General features: G+C 44.7%; 1 protein-coding gene across 3 annotated transcripts in view; it reads right to left on the bottom strand.

Annotated features, from left to right (window-relative positions):
- The window catches only part of DACH2 (dachshund family transcription factor 2), a 256065-nt gene that overhangs the window by 50522 nt on the left and 184423 nt on the right, over nt 1-21120 (bottom strand). For all 3 annotated transcript variants that reach the window (XM_040090018.2, XM_040090019.1, XM_040090020.2), the window contains exons 4-5: nt 9738-9893; nt 6321-6493 (exon numbers count right to left, since the gene is read on the bottom strand). In XM_040090018.2, coding sequence (XP_039945952.1) covers nt 6321-6493; nt 9738-9893 — 329 coding nt within the window. The remainder of the gene's footprint in view (nt 1-6320; nt 6494-9737; nt 9894-21120) is intronic.

The raw sequence follows: 21120 nt of genomic DNA, 5'->3' as shown, positions 1-21120 counted from the left end.
CTTAAAACGGCCTACACAGAAATAAAAAAAAATCCAGAAACCAGAGCCTGACTCCTCTGGAGGCATGTGTGAAGCCAGGGTGGGCAGGCAGGGTCTCCTGCAGCCTTCCCCACTTTCAGCCCTAATTCCCTGCTGAGCTACCTCTGCTCCACCTCCCTGGCTGAATCCCATCCTCAGCAAGTGAGAAGAGCAAGGAAAGCTAACACAATTCACAATTCCAGTCAGCAAAGACCTGAATTGCTAACACTTCCTTTTTTAGTTATGCTAAGATGTATTTCTTTCCAATTGACCTTAGTTGATACTAATGCTCTTTGAATCCTAATAACCAGCACATTTTTAACAGTGTTCTAAAGTTTACAGTCCTTAACTGATGGACTACTCAATTCAGGCTTTTCCAAGGGAAAAAATACCCCTGCCACAGGAAGCAGGAGCTGAACTGATGCCAACAAGAACTAGGATGGTCACAGCCATTTCTAGGCTAGAGAGGAGCAGTCTGGTTTGGATTTTGAGTCATTCCATCTTGGAAGTGAGCGCACACAAAGACTGGGGGTGACTTGCTGGTCTTCTGAGCTACTTATAGTACCTGTGATCACTGTAGGTATTGGAGATGAACAAGGTAAACAGCTGGTCTAAAAATCAAGATAGGATCTGTGTGTCTGAAAGCCAGCTGGATCCTATTCATCTTTTGCAGTGTATTGGGAAGTCATTTGCTTAAAATATGTACTTTGCCATTTAAAATGCAATTTTTTTTCCACTGTGTACATATAGTTGTTTCAGTTGTAGTCAACTGGCAATTATTTTCTCACAGAATTTAAGAAATCATAAAACCTCCTACATTTACTGATTTTAATACCAGATGTTCACTCACTAATTCCATTACCTCGTGACTACTTCCTATCAATCCATTAATTGCCAGCTGCTCAGCCAAACAGAGAAGTGCAGCTACTCAGATGGTGTTGGGAAACAGCCAAACAGGAGCTGCCTTCTTCCCCATTTCTTAAATTAGCAGGCACTGGGACAGCCATGGAAACCTTCACTCCTGGGTTAAGATCTTGATGTTCTACTTTGAATCTGAGAGTACAACAGTGCCTGAAACTGGAAAGGATCTCACGGTGGAAACTTGGTACTTGTGCACCTCTCCTGAATTGTTTAACCCAGTGCTGCCACAGAAAGGAGGAAAGGCACTCCCAGGACTAATGATGCTAATGCTCTACCTCATCTATGTTAGAGCCATATCACTTATTAAGGACAAATGCAAATGACTAAGCTAATACTAAAAAGATCTGAGCCAGAACTAAGAGCTTAGATGTGCTTGGCCTAACAATTTTCCTTTGCAAGCTCTGCAAAAAGAGATGTTTCTGACTGGATTTTTTTTTTTTTCACTTGGAAGTTTAAAACAAGTTTTCAATGTTTCAAACCTCTCAATGAGGGTGGTAAGGAGCCAGACATTCTTGGCACTGCTGGGAAAGGGACAGCCTCCCTCCAAAGGAGGAGATGAGAAGGGTATTTAAAAATGCAATTTGAAAGGATCTCAGAATCTCCCAGCAGAGTCATTTCACTGAATCAGTGAATGAAGAGGTACAAACCTTCTTTGCCTCAAATACAGCCACAAAAATTAACCTTATAAGAAGCAAACAAACTCCTGTGTCTCATATGTCACTCCTCCAACATATCCCAGTCCCATTCCAGCCATCAGCTGCCTGCCATGGAACAGGACAGAATAAATCTAATACGATGAAAAATCACATTCATTGTAGAGAAGTTTTATTTTATAAATGTTGCAATATTCTGAAAACAATTCATAATGGATTGAATGCACTGAGAGATATGAAATTACTGATGTTAGAAATTCTGTAATGGGAAATGTTTCTATTGTGAGAAGAAGTATTTCAGAGCATTCTGAGATGGCCACATTTTTCTGGCTGTCAGGTAAATATTATGAATGTGAGTTGTAGAGCACACAGAAAATAGCACCTCTCAGCAATAATTACACAGCCCATCTGTACTCTCTTCAGGGAATTTAAAATCATGTCATATACATCCTTTACAAATGCCTTAACAATCCCAGAAAATCAGGAGAAAAACAAAACTCAAAGAGAAGGAGACTCAGAATTATGTACTTCATGTCTAGATCTCACTGCACAAATAATGCTTTGCTCTATTTATCAGATTAGTTTCTAAAGTGCATTGGGGTGAAATTCTCAAGGAATTCTGAAATACAAAAATTAAAATGTTTTATTTTCTTTAGCGGATTTTAATTACTTTTTTTTTTAAAATGTATTTTCCATTTGCACACACACAAGCACCATTTTATTCCTAACTGGGATCTCAATGAGAGCAAGAAAGAATAAGAGAAAAGCAGGAATACAGCAAGCAAGAGGAGATGACAAGAGAAGAAAAACGGACAGCAGGAAATTAATTTTCAGAACTACTCCTACTCAGGAGAAGCACATTCCTCAGCAGCTCCAAGGAGGCTGTTGCTAGAAGGAAAGGGAGGGAGCACAAGGAGGAAGAGGGTGAGATGTGAGCAAAAGGAGGAAGGAGGGTGCAAAATATGTCAGGTAAGTAAAATGAGAAGCAGGGAAAATTTGGGAGAAAATAAGTCTCAGATCTCTGACACTAAGTTTTGCCTCATTACTCTCAAGTACTCTTTGCATATATAACAAAAAGGGAGCAGCTTAACCCTGGTTTGGGTCTGGTTCCCAGAATTTCAAGCTCAGCTTATCCACAGTATTTCCCACCAGCCAAGAACATGTGGGAAAAGAGGCCTTTCAGTGAACAGTCACAGCGCCAAACTCGGCTCTTGCCAGCCTTCCCTTCACCTTCCTGACCCCAAACCCCTCCCCTGCCCTCACTCTGCTTTTTGGCTGGAATTGTGTAAACCAGTATGGTTTTAGTTATGCATGGTCATATTTGTTACAGGTGCACTGTAAAAAAAAGTCTTCACATTATGTAAGCTACTGCTCTCTAGAGCTGAGTGTTCCACAAATTTCAGTGAAAAATCCTCTCACCTTTCTGTAAAGAGCTCATCCCAACTTTCCTTTTGAAAATATTGTCGGAGAGTAGATTTCTCTGAGTTTCAGGAACAAAATTATTGTGTGACAGTAAACTGCGACATTTACTCATAAAGTCACAGACTGGTTTGGGATGGAAGGACTTAAAGGTCACCTCATTCCACCCCTGCGATGGGCAGGGGCACCTTCCATGATACCAGGGTGCTCCATCCAACCTGGCCTTGAGCATTCACTGCTCTTTCTAGCCCATACCATGACTCAAGTGTACTTAGCTAAATTCCACCCCAGATTGATCCTCATGAGATACCCAGGACATTCCTGGACTGCAGAGCAGGTCCAGCTGAAGAACACCTCTGGAAAAAAAGAACTAACAAGAACTGGACACAAGAGGGAAAAGAGAGAGGGTGATGAAGTCAGTGTTGCTGTCAAATTTTGCTTTTGCCATACGAGATATGAGATTCTTCTGAACCATTTGAGCCAAGTTTCAACCCCAACAAGCTTCTTCAGATGTGCAGTAAATCCCTGTAAGCCTGGATTTATCACAGGGGCACTGGCAGAACTGCAGCCACAGTGTTGCTGGTGCTGCTATAATCACATCACATCAGGTTAGAGATGGCTAAGAAGGTTTTGTGAACCTGGCCATTGTGTCTCCCTAATTTATGGTGTTCCTGTCAGAACAAGAAGAGAAATCAAGTTTCATAGTTATGACATTTCTTTCTGGAGCACCTAATGTTAACTTTGCTGATCATGCATATCTTGGTAGAACAGCTTATTTCTAAATGGCAAACGTGATATAAAAAGCATAATGACTTCATTCAAAACCTTGTAAAGCAGCTGATTCTCACACCTATAGAAAACAGGCCAAGTGGTATTTTAGTCCTCACACTATGGAAACAGACACCACTCAATATATTCGATTAATTTCTCCCATTTTAAGTAAAAACATGATGCTGGGGTTGCATTCTATTGAACACTAGCTATGTTTTGTACCTATTAAATGCACTTAAATAATGTCCTAAAATAAAAGTATTACTGACAGCAGAAACAGCAATGCTTTTCTTTTACATGTTTCACTCAGTACAAGAATTTCATCCTAACTGGTCGTCATTCTGTGTTGGATGATTGTACATACGGGAAGTAAAGGACAAAAGGAGCTTCACACTGTAATAAAATTCATCTACAGTTTCAGCACTCAGAACAAACTAGAGAAAGATGCAGCACCACTTGACAGGTGGGAGTAACACAGCAGAGGATCCCCACTCTGCCTCTGTCACGTTGGCTACTGGTGCATTTTCCTCAGCAACATGAGAGGAAATAATTCCCACCAGAGTGCTGGCCAGACCTCGTGTTCCTGTAGAGATACTGTGTCTCCTCTGGTGCAGGTGATGGGGAAAAAATTGCTGTAAATGAGTAACTCACATCAGCAAGGGCCTGCTAAATAACACCCTGAAACCCAACTGCCTGCAAAAACTGCCGTTTAAATCACAAGGGACTAGAATCGTTTACAAATACGTATTTAATCTTCGTGTAGACATACTGGTAACATTTAGAATACAATCAAAGCCTCTGCAAGTTTACTTGTTGCTAAAATATTCCACTGCTGTGCTTAAATTAGGGTTTAGTCAAGATGTCTCTAAATAGGTAAAGTTATGGTTTGAAATTAATGGAATCTCAACTAATTTCTAATAATTTAATGACTTGCATTAACTAATATACAGCTGGACATCAGAGAGAGCTGTTTTCCCCACCCAGCCAACAACTGTGAGGTACACTGATGATGAAGAGAAGTTTTCACACATCTTAATCCTAAATAGGGATCCTAACGGGAAATGTTGCCCCAGCCTCCCTAGAATCCAAGGAAAAACAAAAACAAAAAAAAAAAAAAAACAAAACAAAACAAAACAAAAAAAAAAAAAAAAAAAAAGTCAACAAAACCAAAGCATTCAGAAAAAAATTTGCCCTAATCTGCAAGTGGACTCTCAGTAAAAAAGAAACAACCTGAGGAAAATTTGGAGATGCTTAGTGTCAGAAAGAAAATCAGAAGGAAAACAAACCCCTCAGAACCTCAGCAACACAGGGATATAGAATTTTACTGCAGTGGTGTGACAAGAGAAATGTCCCCCTTGAGAGGATGTTGCTGTTGGAACACATGGGCATGAACAATAAACACGTGGTTGGGTACTGCTAGTTTCTTTCCCTGCTTGATTTAGAAACAATATCCCCTGAAGCACTAGCCTGTGACAAAAGGAAGTACAACACAACCCTCACTAATATATTCTGGACTGTAGTGCTGGAAAGAGTGATTTTCTCAATGATAAAGTAATGACACGTCATAATTAAGATGTTTTAAAATAAAGATATAAGGGGTTAAATTCAGCAAATCAGTGAGAATTGTAAGAACAAAGCGACTCAGAAGTCAGATTCCAGAGTGACAGGGAAACATGAGTGTAAATGAACACAAATATTAAAGACATTTACTTTCCAGATAGCTCCGCAGACTCATATTTAAACCCGAAGAAAAATGGACTAAACTAATGAAGTTTCAAAGCTGACATTTTACTTTGTCAACAAGAAACCCCCATGTGCATGCAGACACACACACAAGTCAGACGGATAACACCTTTAATTTTTGCTCAGTAAAAAAGTGGACAGGCTTTTAGAGAATCCCATCACACCAATCCTTCACATGCAATGATCCTACACACTTCTATTTTGGAAACTTCTTGGTTTTTGAGTGTGTGGCAGGACAGCAGCTCTCCACACAGGCAAGAACCTTTCTGAGCAGCCTACTTGGCAGAGACTACAACAAGCCTTTCGAAATACAAACCTGTTTTAACCAACCAGAAGAAAGTTCAGGTTAGGCTACCAGAGACTCTACTCACTAAAGTACTTCTGATCATTTTCTCAGGTATTTACCTGTTCTGGATTTGCACTGCTGGAATTCTTTTTTTGTTCCACAGCCTCACTAAGGTACTCACGACGATTTTCTCTGCTATTTACCTGTTCTGGATTTGCAGTGCACTAGAATTCTTGTCACGTCCTACAGCATTTTCTCTTAAAGTTTGACTTTAACAGCATTTAAAGAGTTATTAAGCTTTCACAGATCTTACTCTAGCCTGCAGAAAAGCGTTGGTGTCCATTTTTAATTGCATTACCGACTTACTGACAGATCAGAGCATCTGAATTTGGCTGCAGTGGCGAGTGCTGCTCCCAGAGTGAGCTGGAGCAGAGTGAACTCCCTGCCGCGTCCTTCTCCTCCCTGAGGGTGTCACTGGAAATGTCCTGTGAGCCACAAGGATGCCTTACCTTGATGACGGAGGCCCCTGCCCTGGAGAGGGGGCTGTGCATCTGCGCCGCCGCTGCCATGTTGGCGATGGTGTTGAGATGGTTCATCTGGTTCATGGCCATGGCCACCGAGGCCGGGGGGAGGCTGACGGGGAGCAGGGGGTGCGGCATCATCATGAAGGGCAGGTCTAGCCCTGTGGAGAGCAGGGACACGTCACCCAGGCAACCTGAATGCCCTCAGCCCACTGCAGCATCCACCATGGCATGGGACACCCTGCAGGGCCTGCACCCACTGCAGCATCCACCATGGCATGGGACACCCTGCAGGGCCTGCACCCACTGCAACATCCACCATGGCATGGGACACCCTGCAGGGCCTGCATCCACTGCAGCATCCACCATGGCATGGGACACCCTGCAGGGCCTGCACCCACTGCAGCATCCACCATGGCATGGGACACCCTGCAGGGCCTGCATCCACTGCAACATCCACCATGTCACTGGGACACCCTGCAGGGCCTGCATCCACTGCAGCATCCACCATGGCATGGGACACGCTGCAGGGCCTGCATCCACTGCAACATCCACCATGGCATGGCACACGCTGCAGGGCCTGCACCCACTGCAGCATCCACCATGGCATGGGACACCCTGCAGGGCCTGCACCCACTGCAACATCCACCATGTCACTGGGACACGCTGCAGGGCCTGCATCCACTGCAGCATCCACCATGGCATGGGACACCCTGCAGGGCCTGCATCCACTGCAGCATCCACCACTCAAACCCAACAGCAGCAAATCCTAGAAATTCTGCGCTTCCACACGGGATAATCGTCTGTGCAGCCCAGGAAAGGTGGGCTTGTGTTGGGGAGAGGAACACACAGCTGGGAGTGACACAAAATGAATATATGACTGCGCCAGTTCAGCAATCTCTTTAATTAAGAGAAGTAAGGAAGAAAAATAACACACAAAATGTGCATATAATTTGCGTGTTTTCCAACGTATCAGATGAATATTTATTAATAACTTTATCTGATCATACACTCCTACCACGACTTCTTCCTAGTACTACTTCTCAGCGATACCATACTAAATTTTTATACTCTGACTATTTCTTGAATCCAGGAGGCTGTGGCTTGGATTACAGACACCACTCAGTGATTGTACAGAAGGTCTGTGAACTGCAACACATAATGGGAGGTTAAAATTGTTGCCGGAAGTTTTAATTTTCAAAACGCCACTTTAAATTGTCTTCTGCTATGGATACAAACCAATTTAAGAAGGCATGAAATTTATTTGGATCAACTTGCAGACCTTGACATTGCCAAAAAGGTGAAGTTACTGCTAGCAAGAATTGGATTCTCATACTTCATTAATATCCATTTTAGCATGTGCATTACTTCTTGTATTTAGTAATGACTGCGCTGGAAAGCAAGACCAAGACAGGAGTTCACTGAAGAAATTGTTCAGGTTATCGTGCTTTCAAGAGTTCTTTAGAGGAACCACTTGAAGACAGCTACAGACCGAGTACCCAAAATTAATTTTTCAGAAAACAAAAACAGGACTCTGTCTTATCACTTTTCTAAAGGACATTTAGATTACAAATCCTCATTAAAAAATTCTGGTGCAAGTATTAAATAATACAAACATATAGCTAGTCATTACCACATGACATTGAGATTGTGTATTGTTAAAATCTTTTTAACTTTTGGGTCTATCCTAACTATTTTAAAGGAGAAAGCCAGTCACCATTTCGGTGCATGACAACAACTAACATTAAAAAATACCACTGACTGACATATCTTATGTTATTCCTACAGAATTTGACTCCAGTGATAAAAAAACACTACGGTGCCCACCAGGAAAGGCAGAATTGCAATATTCCCAGCTCCCACACTATTCCTGTTTAACATAATCAACAACTCTGATGTCTAATGACTCACTCTCTATTTTATATGATGATCCACACCAATATTAATTATGATAGACAATAACTAAGGCCCACATACATCTCCCTTCACTTCAAACCACACTGACAATCCCCCCCAGTGCCTGCATCCACAAGCCTTTGTTCCCTTGCAGATCTCCCTTAACAGCCCAATAATCTTTCCTCATCCTCTATAGAGTTCCAAAACTCCCAGACACCATCTGGCCATATTGAGTTGTATGTCTACTTAAAGTCCAATTGACATGCAAACTAAATGCAAACTACAAGCAGAATTTAACAGCACATCACCAGTTTTAAGACACAATCCATCAAACATTTCAGAGGACTATGAGGAAAATATATCCTGCACTTGCAAATCATTGGGCATAATGTCTGACATCCAGTACACCCTTTAACAGCCTATAGACATTCACCTACTACAAAATCCACTGGAAAATATCCTTAACAGAGAAGAACACAAAATGTCTGTGTGTAAAAGAAACCCAGGTATTGAATTACACAAGAATATAAAATGAAAGGACAAACTGCAGAGAATTTGAGTCCTATGACTTGGTGATTTTTAACTACTGACACTTAATGCAAAATGCTCAGGTCCTCACCTTCCCACAAACACAGCAGACTCATTTTGTAGGAGTCATTTCAATAGCTCTGATTTGCTGAAGTCTGGGACCTGACAGAGGTAGCAATGAACTGACTACTCCAAAAATTGTGTAAGGAGCCAGAAAAGTCACTCATCCACCAAAACTAACACCAAAAATGAACTTCCAGAACTTGGAGGATGAAGAACTTAAACAAATAGAAAGAGTTCATAAATCATGAGGTTTTCATTTGTCATCCATCACCAACTATAGGAATAAATTTACTCCTCACTAATTTTTAAAAGATTAATCCCAAGCACCTTTCTTGGAAAACTTTTTCCTTCCCTTTCTTCCCTCTTTGGGCACAAAGAAGTGGAACTGATGGCTTCCCACTTGCTTCTTTCCTAAGGGAAAGAAAAGAGATGGCTTTTCAGGGAGCTCTAAGTTCCAAATCCAACCTGTGTCATTTTATTCCAGTTGCACTGGATAGCTGGGTTCAGTGGATGACCTTTTAACTGGACATTTTGCATTTACTCCTTGCTCTCTTATTTTATTTGGCAGGTCAGCATTTTCATCTGGAAGAGAATTTTCTCACACAGTTAAAAATTTTAAGCAACTTTATGATTTCTCCTTTCAATCCAGGCCATGGAAATGTCAATGAAAAACAGCCCCAAACCCAGTAGTGAGTGATTGACTATTCCAAGAGGGAATAGTCACTTGGACTTGGACTGAGTGCAGAGGGTGGCTTGGACATGAGACACAAGCACAGCTGGCAGTGGAAGGACTGACCCTCCTGTTACTCACATATCTCCCATCATTTTCCCCCTCCCTGAAGCTGGGAAGGAAGGCAAGCCCAGCTCCCAGCAGGGCTCCAGGCACTCTTTTTTTCCCAGCAGGATCCCAGTACGTACTGTTGGTGAGCAGGTGGTTCTGCTGGAGAGGGCTGAGCGGGTGAGCACTCCCGAGGCTCGACTGCCCTGACAGTGTGGGGTGACCAATGCTGTGCTGGGATCCCGTCGTGATTGGAGACTGGAGCTTGTCTTTGTCCCAGGAGGATTCACTCCCACCTGCAAAACAGGGCACAACAAACCATGACTGGCATGTACCTTTATTCAGAGATATTTTGCTTGGTTAGCAATGAGCCAACACTTCTTACCACGGCTGAGCACCTGGCACAGGCACAGCACCTGGAACCTGCACCTGAATTTTTCAAAAAATAAATTAATAAAAAAAGCATCAGGGATAAAAAACACCTCTAGACACTTTCAGCATCACCTATTTTCAAAACTTTGGTTAATGGAAACAGGAAAAGCTAAATGTCTGAGGATGAAATCATCAGTCATGATTAAGTGAATTATCAGAATGGGAACATCTGAGAGGCTGAGTCACCACCTCCTGCCATCACAGGACATGAGGCCACCAGTCCCTGCCAGACACTCATCTAAGTCCACCCTTGTGCTCATCAGGCCTCTGCCCTGTCAATCCTGGAGGTACTTGGCCATTCCCTCCCTCCAGTGTCACCACATTCCAGCTGGAATTCACCCCTGAAGAGCTTGCTACAGTTCATCCCCAAGTTTGGCTATTTTTGAGCTCCAGTAGCTCCCCCTCCACTGCAGGGCCTGGCCCTGGGGATGCCCCACGTGAAACCCTTCACTTGGTGGGTTAAATGAGCCGGGCACAGGCTGTGCCAGGAAATCATCAATATTCAGGAATTTCAGCTTAGGAGTCCAGATATCTATTATGCATAGTAATTACTGTCTTACAACAAACACAAAGTCTAGGAAACTTGAGCACTTGGTGTTTCAAATCTCTGTCTGGTCTTCTGCAGCAATTTTACAGACTGTAGTTTTTGCAGTATTACACGCTCGAATAACAAATTCCTTCTAAACAGCAGGTTAACTAGACCATGCTAGTGAATTCCAAAATACATCTGGTCCACAAAACAGAACACTTCAAAAAAAAAAAAAAAAAGTTACACTGAACATTTCTGGAGTTAAAAGGTATTTTAAGATCCCTTCCCTCTCAGGTACACCCCACACTGTCACTTATATTATAGACTATTAGAAAAATATGTAACCGCAGCATTGATTTTGTTTTGGATTTATGAACAAGTATCTAAATTAGAATAAGCAAACAGATTATTAGAGTGCAGCAGATAGAGATAGCAAGCAAAAACCCATTTTAATTGGGTATGAAAGTAATAGAGAAATTCCATACTTTATGACAACACTTGGCTAATAAACATGATTAATACTGCTAAATGCAAAAGTTTGAAAGATCAGTGATTGATAAAAAAAGGAAAACACTCCATCATTTTAGCACTATGTCCAAGTATGAATTACCTTCCTATAAAAGAGCTGTAATTTGTAAAATGATGAGTAATACACTGACAAAGAAAGATACACTAAATTATGCCATGTGATATAATATAGCATGGAGTAGTGCAATAATTAGAACTACTACAGTTGAGACTGTGTCAGCATCTTTGTTATTTAATATACTGTATATCAGCTCTTTCAAATAACATTTAACTGCTATTTAGTGTGGAAGTTGTTCACTTTGACAATTGTGAATCTGGGGTGATATTATTTGGTGTGCTTCAGAAGTTAAATGTGTGATTTATGAAGGAATTTTGGAGGAAATGCCGAACATTTGATTTTAACAACTGCGTTTTCATTTTCTCCACATGCTTTTTCAACAAATTTAACATACTTTATTCTTCCTCAAAAAACACATATAATTTTCCATTAATTTTTTGCTTAGGAACACATTTTGTACCTGTAATTTCAAGTGTCGGGGCACCGACCACAAAAATGGGACCAAAGACAGTTTGTTCGGAATTTTGAATTAAAAGAAAAAACTGAGTCTTCATCTGAAAGTTTCCCTCTCCCCATGTTCCTCTGCCCTGGCTAGTTCTAGCCCTAGGCACAGATGGTCCAAACTAAGCTAATTTAGTTAGTTCTGGAAGTTTCTCTTGTCTTTCAGAGCATTGTGGCCCTGGGGCTGAAGTGGCAGAGCCCCACCAGTTCTCTTGAGCCCTGCACGTTCCAGAGGAAAATTCCATTATTCCAAAGTTACAGATGGAGAATTGCCCTGTGAAGAAAAGCGACTCACTTAAGGAAACCCAAGAAATCTGCAACGGAAGGGGAAACCGAATTTAAATTATGTCACACAGTCCAAATCACTGGACTAGCTCTCCTTACAGATGGGGACAATAATAACTTTTTTCCCTCTGCAAATTCCACTTGTAAATCTGCTCCAGTATTCTGTGCCAGCAAAACAAGAATAAATTGCAATACACTTATCTCTACGGACCATTCCTGCATTCTTATGTTCCCTATCACGTCTCCTTAGAGAATGAAAAAAATACAGCTGAGTGTATGCTGTATAATAAAAGTGGAAGTTAAATGAAATGCATCCTTAGCCTGCAGTATCCCACAGATAACGGCTCCATCTCTCCACCTGGACAGTATATCCTATGCAGTAGGAAGTCTCTTGAAAATAAAATAATGATTAGAACAGTTCTTACCTAGAACTGCTCAGGTGTGAAGTGTTTTATAAGGGCAGTGTGGTTAGCTCCAGGTGGGAAAGCTGAGGGGTAAAATTAGGACGTTCCTGTTACACAGTTACAGCGAGGAAACTGAACTGGAAACCAGTCAGGGCTCGTGGTCCTACTCTTGTGCTCTACACCACAGATACCTTTGATTCATCCTACCCATAGACCCTCTGAACAGCTAAAAAATAACTATTTTAAAAGAAAATTTGCATTCCTCCCTGCAGTATCTATGCCCATAGGGTAAGAAAAAGATTACATACAAATTTACAGCAAGTCAGAAGCAGATTCACATTAAAAATCAAGTATGTGACATGCAAACCTGTGCTGATACACTCAGTCCTTTAAATGCCATGCAACATTAAAATAAAAGTATTTATTTTTGAGCATGCAGTTTTCATATTTGACAACGCAGTTGTCAGCATGTTTGATCAGCAAATACATATCTGACATGCAACAGAACAATGTGAATTTTCCAATTCTTTGTTGCCATAACAATTAGAAGTGAATACATCCAAAAAACTGAATCTTTCTTAATGCTTCAAATTCATTTTTAAACACATTTTTTCAGAGTTTTGCTCATCACCACTTTTTGTCCAAACGGGTGCCATCCATAAGGAAAAGATGTCACACTTTTATTTTTTATTTTTTTTTTTAAATTTTCAATCCTGTCTTCGTACAATGAGCTTATAGTATACGCAGAGATGTATTTTAAGTAATTTCTTTTAGGTATATAAAACAGAGGAGGAAAAATAAATGGAAAAAAGAAAGAAAACATATCCTCCTAAGAAAAATGTGACAACAGGAAACAGCAATGGGACCTACTTCTTTTCTATGGCAGAAAATACAACTTTTTATTTATTTTATATGAGAAAGCATATTTCATTCTAAATTATGAGTAACTTGATACATGAGTGTCATAGGAATATTATTAGAGCACCCAGAAGTTATCTGTCAAAATGCCAATACATCATTTATACACTTTACCAAAAGCTTTAGGTTTGACACTGTACCCACTACCCACATGACCTTCCATTCCAACAGAGAAACCTGAAGGACGGAAAGGTAATTTTCCCTTATCTTGTTTGCATTCAGGTCGATCTTGTCCCAGAACAGATTGTACTCAGCATCAGAAAAGGGAAAGAGAGAAAGGACCTGCAGCCCCAGAGCTGATGCTCGGCAGGTGCAGGCAGAGCTGGCGGATTCCTGACCACAGCCAGGAGACAGTGGGAAAACAAGTCTGGGCTGCCTCACCCACCCAGTTCAGAGCACACAGCAGAGGTGTGGAGCAAGCTCTGCCTTCAGAGGTGCAGCTAAAAGCACAATATGGGTTAAAGAAAGGCCTGAGTGTCTGCAGTGTCCAGGGAAACAGAGGGCACAGATAAAGATGGACTCCACATGGATTGGGCAGTTATTTACTGTGTAATAAATGAAGTCTGGTATTTACCAGCCTGAGCAGGTTATTTGAGAGAACTTATTTAGCAGTGCATGAATTACAGTAATGTTCAACTAAGCAGAAATCAGGGGAATTTAGGAGATAAATCAGAGGTACCATGAACAAACAGGGAAAATCAGCCCAAGCAATATATTCACCTACTGTCAGTGATAGAACCCCAAAGTGCCCCAAAGGAAGGTGATTTACCACCACACAGAGGTCTGTAAGCAAAGTGTCTCTGTTTAAGTTTGTTAAGTTTCGTTTACTTGAAGGAAATGTAAGTCATAAGCTCAGCTTCAGCTTCTCTTAAAATGCTGCTACTGACCCATCATTAACTTTAGGCATTTTTTAAGGCAACTCGTAAAGCCAAGTTTTGTAGCAATAAGCCTTTCTGTGCATTTCTATTTTTCAGAACAAAACCCCAAAACCTCTTGTTCAGTTTTGGGGTTTTCTGGGGGGTTCTGGGGGTGGTTTTGTGTTGTGGGTTTTTTTGTTTTTGTTTTTGTTTTTTGTTTTTTTTTTTTTTTTTTTTTTTTTTTTTTTTTTTTGTTTTGTTTTGTTTTGTTGGGGTTTTTTGGTCTTGTTTTTTGTTTTTGTTTTGTTGTTGTTTTTGAGGGGATATTTGTTTAAGCTTCTTGGGGGGGGTTTTTTGGGGTTTTGTGGGTTTTTTTCTGTGTTTTTTTTTGTTGTTGTTTGTAGCGGCGTGTTTTTAAGATTTGTTGATAAGTTTTGCGTATGTTTTAAAGTTCTCTGTAAATTGGTTTGTTCCTTGTACCCCCTGATTTTCCCCAAATGGTTTTGTCCCCAGGTTTGTTATATAATAGTCCGATAAATGTCAATCATCCCTACCACACTACCCCGGTTGTCAATCCCCTCTCTCTCCCCTTGGGCGCCCTGTCCGTCACTTCGGGGCCCTTCCCTGGGTTCTGGAAAGATCCAGGAAGGGCGTCGAGTGATTGGTGGGTGCCCGAGCAACCTCCTCCCTCCCTCTTGGGATTGGACCCCCATCTTAAAGTTAACACCCCCGGTTACACCCCCTCATTTTCCCATTGGCTGACCCGTTGTCGCCTCCCCTGAACCCTCCCCCGGTTAAAAGTTCTCGCACAGCTCTGCTCGGGGCTCTCTGAGAGCAGTCGCCTCCCGAGGTAGAGCTCCGTTCTATGCTCCCTAAATAAACCATCTGTTTGCACTGCTCTCAAGAGTCGACTTCTTCCTGCCGCCATAGTCGTGAATATATCTTCAGTCCTGTCGCCCGAGGGGGAACCAAGCACCCACGGGGAGGAGGTAGCTTGCGTGCCTTGCTGCCCCGACCCACAGAACGCCAGCCGCAGTGCCTCTGAGCTAGCCTGTGGTCTGTGCAAAGCGACAAGGCACCACGACAGCGTTTCTGGCGCCCAACGTGGGGCCCCCCGGCGACGGAGTGGACCCTGCGGTCAGGACTAGGGCTTGAAGAGCCCGAAAACAGTCTCTGGACGTCACGCTTCCCCCGGTTTGAGCGGCTTCACAGCTCGCTCCCGAGGGCGGAGAGGACAACTCCTTACCACCCGAGGAATCCTCTCCAGGCGGCCGGTCAGCGACCCTGAGCTTCGCTGGATCCGAGGTGAGGGTAAGTATCTCAGCTGGGGTACTTACTAGGGAAGGTTTTCTCCCAGGGGTGGGGGAAAACTGGATTGGAAGGGAATCGCCTAAGGCGATTCTGGCTGCGCAGCCCGGGGGAATTGGGTTTGCCCTTTTCTCTCGTCTTAGACTCACCCTCGGATCCCCTTTTGTTGTTTTCCGTTTGTAGAATTATTTTGTGGTTCCGTTGTCCTTTTTGTTAATTGCCGCTCCCCGAAGAGGTGGAATCCTCTCTTGGTTTTAAGTGAGCTGTGCAGTTTGTCCTTTGTTTTGTTTTAGTTTGCTCAGGTGTTAGCTGAGGGTAACCCTATTCGGAAAGCATAGGTGTGAGGCTTTCGGTTACCCAAAGAAGTGTGTATCATAGTTTAAAGGTTGTTGTTTTGGAGTCCAAGTTGAATGTCCCGAAAAGTGATTTAAAACGCTTTGTTAGATGGCTTTTTTTGTACTTCCCAAAGATATCCCCCGACCAACTCCACTCTGCCCGATTTTGGAGCACTGTGGAAAGAAAATTATTTCAATTGGCAGGGGCGGGGGATAAAGAAGTGCAAAATTATTTCAATTTGACCGCGCAGCTCAGTTCTGCGATACGAAAACAGAGTGAAGTACAAAAGGAGCCACATAAAAGGCAGCCGTCCCCTTGTTCTCCCTCCCCTAAGCCTTCCCCAAAACCCCTTTGTCCCCAGAAAGGCATTTTGAAAGGAGCGGCAGGCACTCAGCCTGCCCGCTCAGGCTCCTTCAAAATGCCTGGATCCCCCCGCCCGAGCAGTCTTGGCCGGACTGCCCGGGGTCTCTCGAACCATCCTGGCCAGATGGTCCGAGAGCTTTCCCTACCCTCATCTTTCCCGGTTCATAAACCCAGAGTAAGATTTAGTATTGATGGGGAATTCCAACCCCAAGATGGCTCCCTTACCCTATCCTCACAAAATGGCGGAGACCGCATGGCTCGGTTCTCCCCATCCCCCTCTCCCTTTCCCCACAATCCCTTTCTCCCCACCCCTGCTCAGACCAACCCTTTCCTATCCTCAACTCCTCCCCCTTCTCGTAAAACTCCTCCCCCGTTCGTCCCCTGTGCCCCTCCCCTTTCTCCGCCTTCCCCGATGACCCCTCCTCCTGCCCCTCCCCTAGCTCCTCCCTGTGTCTCCGCCCCCAGGAACACCCTAATGACCTCATCAGCTGTTCAAACCACTCCCCCTCCCGGAAGGCGAGACTCCCCCACTTCCTGTTCCCACGCTCCCCCCCCTGGTTCCCACTGTCCAGGACCAGAGGGGGCGGGGCCAGAGTCTGAGCCTTCCCAGTTCCACCAGCCTCCCCCTATCCCTACACTAGCCCCAGTGGTCTATAAACATTCTCGTGGAGGGCATCAGGTGCGTCCAGTGTATCACCCATTCCCCCAATCAGCCATCAAAGACTTGTGCAAGGCCCACAAGGATTATGGGCGGGAGAGTCCCTATTTTAGGGGGCTCCTCCGCTCTGATCTGAGTGTGGCTGCTGTAACACCCGCGGATCTGAGGCAGCTGTTTTCATGCCTGATGAATTCCACAGAATTTCAACTCTGGGAATCAGCATGGAGGCGGCTGCTTTCAGATGCCTTGCCAAGTCTCCTCGTCGACCCTGAAACCGCGGTCGATGAGGAGGGGAATGCCCTCACCTTGGACCATCTGTTGGGTGAGGGACGCTGGACAGCGCCTGTCGATCAAGCAAATATCATGCCACCTAAAGCCCTCAATGTTGTGCGGGACCACGCGATGGCAGCCTTTTTTGGAATGGCCCCCGATGGCCCAGTAACACCTTATTCTAAGATCTTTCAGGAGCAGGAGGAGTCATTCACCGCCTTTGTAGAAAGGCTCGCCCGAGCAGTAGAGCTTCAAGTTCCAGATGTGACAGCGAGAAAAGGAATTCTAAGGGAAATGGCTTTTAACAACGCCAACTCATTATGTAAAACTGCAATTTTTAGCCTTCCCTTAGATCCCCCTCCCACGACAGCTGAAATGCTTCGCGTCTGTCAGGTTAAAGTTCCACTGCTACAGACTGCTGATACAACGCAACAGAAGAAGACCCCTAAAGTTGCCGCAGCCATCACGCAGCCTCCTGCTGAGCCAACCCCACAAAGAAGACCATATGTCCCTAACCGGCAACGTTGTTATCTTTGTGGGGATGTAGGGCATTGGGCAACACAGTGCCAACTAAAAAAGGACTTTGACGCTTTTAAAAACAAAAAAGGGGGAGGTGGGAGAGAGGAGCAAGTGAGGCAAATGGACAACCAAAAAAACTGAGTGGGGAGCGCGGGTCCACCCGGCGCCAAGACAAAAATAGGGTGGACCAAATGAAAGGGGGAGCAAAAGACCAGCAGAGCGCCAATGACATGCTGCCCAATGACATTAACAATGGGAACAAAACTTCACCGGATGTGACAATACTTACTGACCATGACCTTTCCAAACCCATCCTATCAACAGATTCAAGACACTCCCCATATCGATTACGGCTTACCGAAGGCTTGCACCTGAGGACCGCCGACTGGGTCTTTACATCGGTAAATACCGAGGAGCAGGGCCCTTGGCCAGTCGAAGAAGGTGAGTTCATCGTAATCGGGGACTGTAAACACACACCGCTGGAGATCGAAATTCTCCCAGGTACGCTGGTTAACAACCCTGGGAGACTCGTTCTCTGGCTGCGCTGTGCCCACCCACCTACTTACTTAGCGAAAGGCCAAGTCATCGCCCAGATGATTCCTACCCGGGGACCAAGAGTAACATCTGAGACCTTGATGGTCTGCCCAGTGCAGGCCATCACTGAAAAAAGACCCCGGGTAGCTTGTGAGTTTAGTGTGGGTGGGGAGGCCCTTAAAATCACGGGCCTGTTAGACACGGGAGCAGATGTGACGGTCGTGCCTGCCAAAGACTGGCCGTCACATTGGGCTTTGCAAAACGTGGCAGGACACGTACAAGGTGTAGGGGGCCTACAATTGGCGAAACAATCGAAAAGCGTGGTCCAAATTAAGGGACCGGGAGGGCAATTGGCTAATATTCGCCCTTTCGTTTTGGATTTCAAGGAACCCCTGCTTGGAAGAGATCTTATGTCCCAATGGGGGGTCACAATTGATATTCCCGACCCCTCACAGGATTTTTCCGTAGCGGTCACTGAGGAGCGCCGTACCCAAAAACTAAATTGGCTAACGGATTCCCCAGTCTGGGTAGAGCAGTGGCCGCTATCCAAAGAAAAATTGAAGGCGCTCGAGGAGCTCGTGGAAGAGCAATTGGCTAAAGGCCATATAGTCGAAACAAACAGCCCTTGGAACTCCCCAGTCTTTGTGATCAAAAAGCCGGGGAAGGACAAGTGGCGGCTCCTCCACGACCTCCGACAAATCAACAATGTAATAGAGGACATGGGATCTTTACAACCAGGGATGCCTTCCCCGACCATGCTACCCCAAAATTGGCAATTGGCAATTATAGATATTAAAGATTGTTTTTTTCAAATTCCTCTCCACCCTGACGATGCCCCGCGTTTTGCGTTCTCGGTACCAACTACCAACCGAGCAGCCCCAAGGAAGCGATACCACTGGCGAGTTCTCCCACAAGGGATGAAAAACTCTCCTGTCATTTGCCAGTGGTTTGTAGCTTCCTTGCTGTCCCCTGTCCGCGCAGCCGCGGACAAGGCCATCATTCATCATTATATGGATGATGTCCTTGTGTGTGCCCCGAACGATGACGTTCTGTCCCACGCGCTTGACCTGACAATCAATGCATTGATTGCTGCAGGGTTCGAGCTGCAAGAAGAGAAGGTTCAGCGGATGCCACCTTGGCGGTACCTCGGACTTGAGATCAGTAAGAGGACCATTGTTCCTCAGAAATTAGAAATCAAAACAGAGGTAAGCACCCTTGCGGACCTTCATCAACTGTGTGGGGCATTGAATTGGGTAAGGCCCTGGCTAGGCCTAACCACCGAGGACCTAGCCCCCCTTTTCAATTTATTGAAAGGGGGAGAGGAGCTCTGTTCTCCCAGGACCCTTACCCCAGAAGCGAAGAGTGCCCTGGAAAAGGTACAAGATTGTATGTCCACCAGGCAAGCCCACAGATGCGACCCGGGCTTGCCTTTTAAATTTATTGTAATGGGAAGATTGCCACACCTCCATGGGGTAATATTCCAATGGAGCAATACCACCAAGAAGGATCGAGGCGGGAATGATCCTCTCTTAATCATAGAGTGGGTCTTCCTTAGCCACCAGCGATCCAAGAGGATGACCCGGCCACAAGAGTTGGTAGCTGAGTTGATCCGCAAGGCGAGATCGCGGATCAGAGATCTGGCCGGGTGCGATTTTCAGTGCATACACATACCAATTGGATTAAAATCGGGCCAAATTACGAAAGCAATGTTAGAACACCTGCTTCAGGAAAACGAAGCCCTGCAATTTGCCCTAGATTCCTTTACAGGACAAATTTCGATACATCGGCCTGCCCACAAAATTTTCAATCAAGATGTTCAATTCGTTCTTTCCGTAAAAAGTGTTCAGAGTAGGAAACCTCTTGAAGCTCTAACTGTTTTCACTGACGCGTCCGGAAGATCCCACAAGTCAGTCGTGACTTGGAAAGATCCTCAGACTCAGCAGTGGGAGGCAGATATTGCTGAGGTGGAAGGATCACCTCAAGTTGCTGAGTTGGCCGCTGTTGTTAGAGCATTCGAGAGGTTCCCTGAACCCTTCAATCTGGTAACTGACTCCGCCTATGTGGCGGGGGTGGTTTCTAGGGCAGAGCAAGCAATCTTGCAGGAAGTGTCCAACATTGCTCTTTTTGAACTGCTCTCGAAACTAATAAAGCTTGTCTCCCACCGAGAGCATCCCTTTTATGTTATGCACACGAGATCGCACACCGAGTTGCCTGGGTTCATTGCGGAGGGTAACAGGAGAGCAGATGCCCTCGCTGCCCCAGTCGCGATGGCCCCCCTGCCAAATGTTTTTGAGCAGGCGAAACTCAGCCATCAACTCTTCCACCAGAATGCGCCTGGCCTTGTTCGCCGGTTCCATCTTACCCGGGAACAGGCCAAGGCGATCGTGGCCGCATGTCCATCCTGCTCCAAATACGCACTGCCCACCTTGAGTGCAGGAGTAAACCCCAGAGGACTTAAAAGTTGCGAAGTGTGGCAAACAGATGTCACCCACTTCCCGGAATTCGGCCGCTCTAAATTCGTACATGTTTCAGTGGACACCTTTTCTGGGACAGTCTTTGCCTCTGCCCACACAGGGGAGAAGTCCTTGGATGCCATCAAACACCTCATCCAGGCCTTCTCCTTTATGGGGATCCCGAGGGAGCTTAAGACTGACAACGGTCCGGCGTACCGCTCAAGGGAATTCTGCAGCTTCCTGCAGCAATGGGGGGTGGAGCATAAAACCGGCATCCCCCATTCCCCCACAGGTCAGGCCGTGGTCGAAAGGACCCACAGAGACATCAAACGAGTCCTACACCAACAACAACAGGTGTTAAAGACAGAACCACCCTCAATTCGGTTGGCCAGGGCACTGTTTACCATCAACTTTTTAAACTGCTCTTTCGAGGGATTGAACCCCCCAGTCGTGCGGCACTTTGGTGCAAACCCTCAGTTCCATCAAAAAGAAAAGCCGCCGGTTATGGTCAGGGATCCGGAGACCGGACGGACGGAAGGGCCTCACGAACTAGTCACGTGGGGTCGTGGA

This window comes from Hirundo rustica, chromosome Z (genome assembly GCF_015227805.2).
Source record: "Hirundo rustica isolate bHirRus1 chromosome Z, bHirRus1.pri.v3, whole genome shotgun sequence".
In the NCBI taxonomy this organism is placed as follows: domain Eukaryota; kingdom Metazoa; phylum Chordata; class Aves; order Passeriformes; family Hirundinidae; genus Hirundo; species Hirundo rustica.
This window is presented reverse-complemented; position numbering and strand designations above follow the sequence as displayed.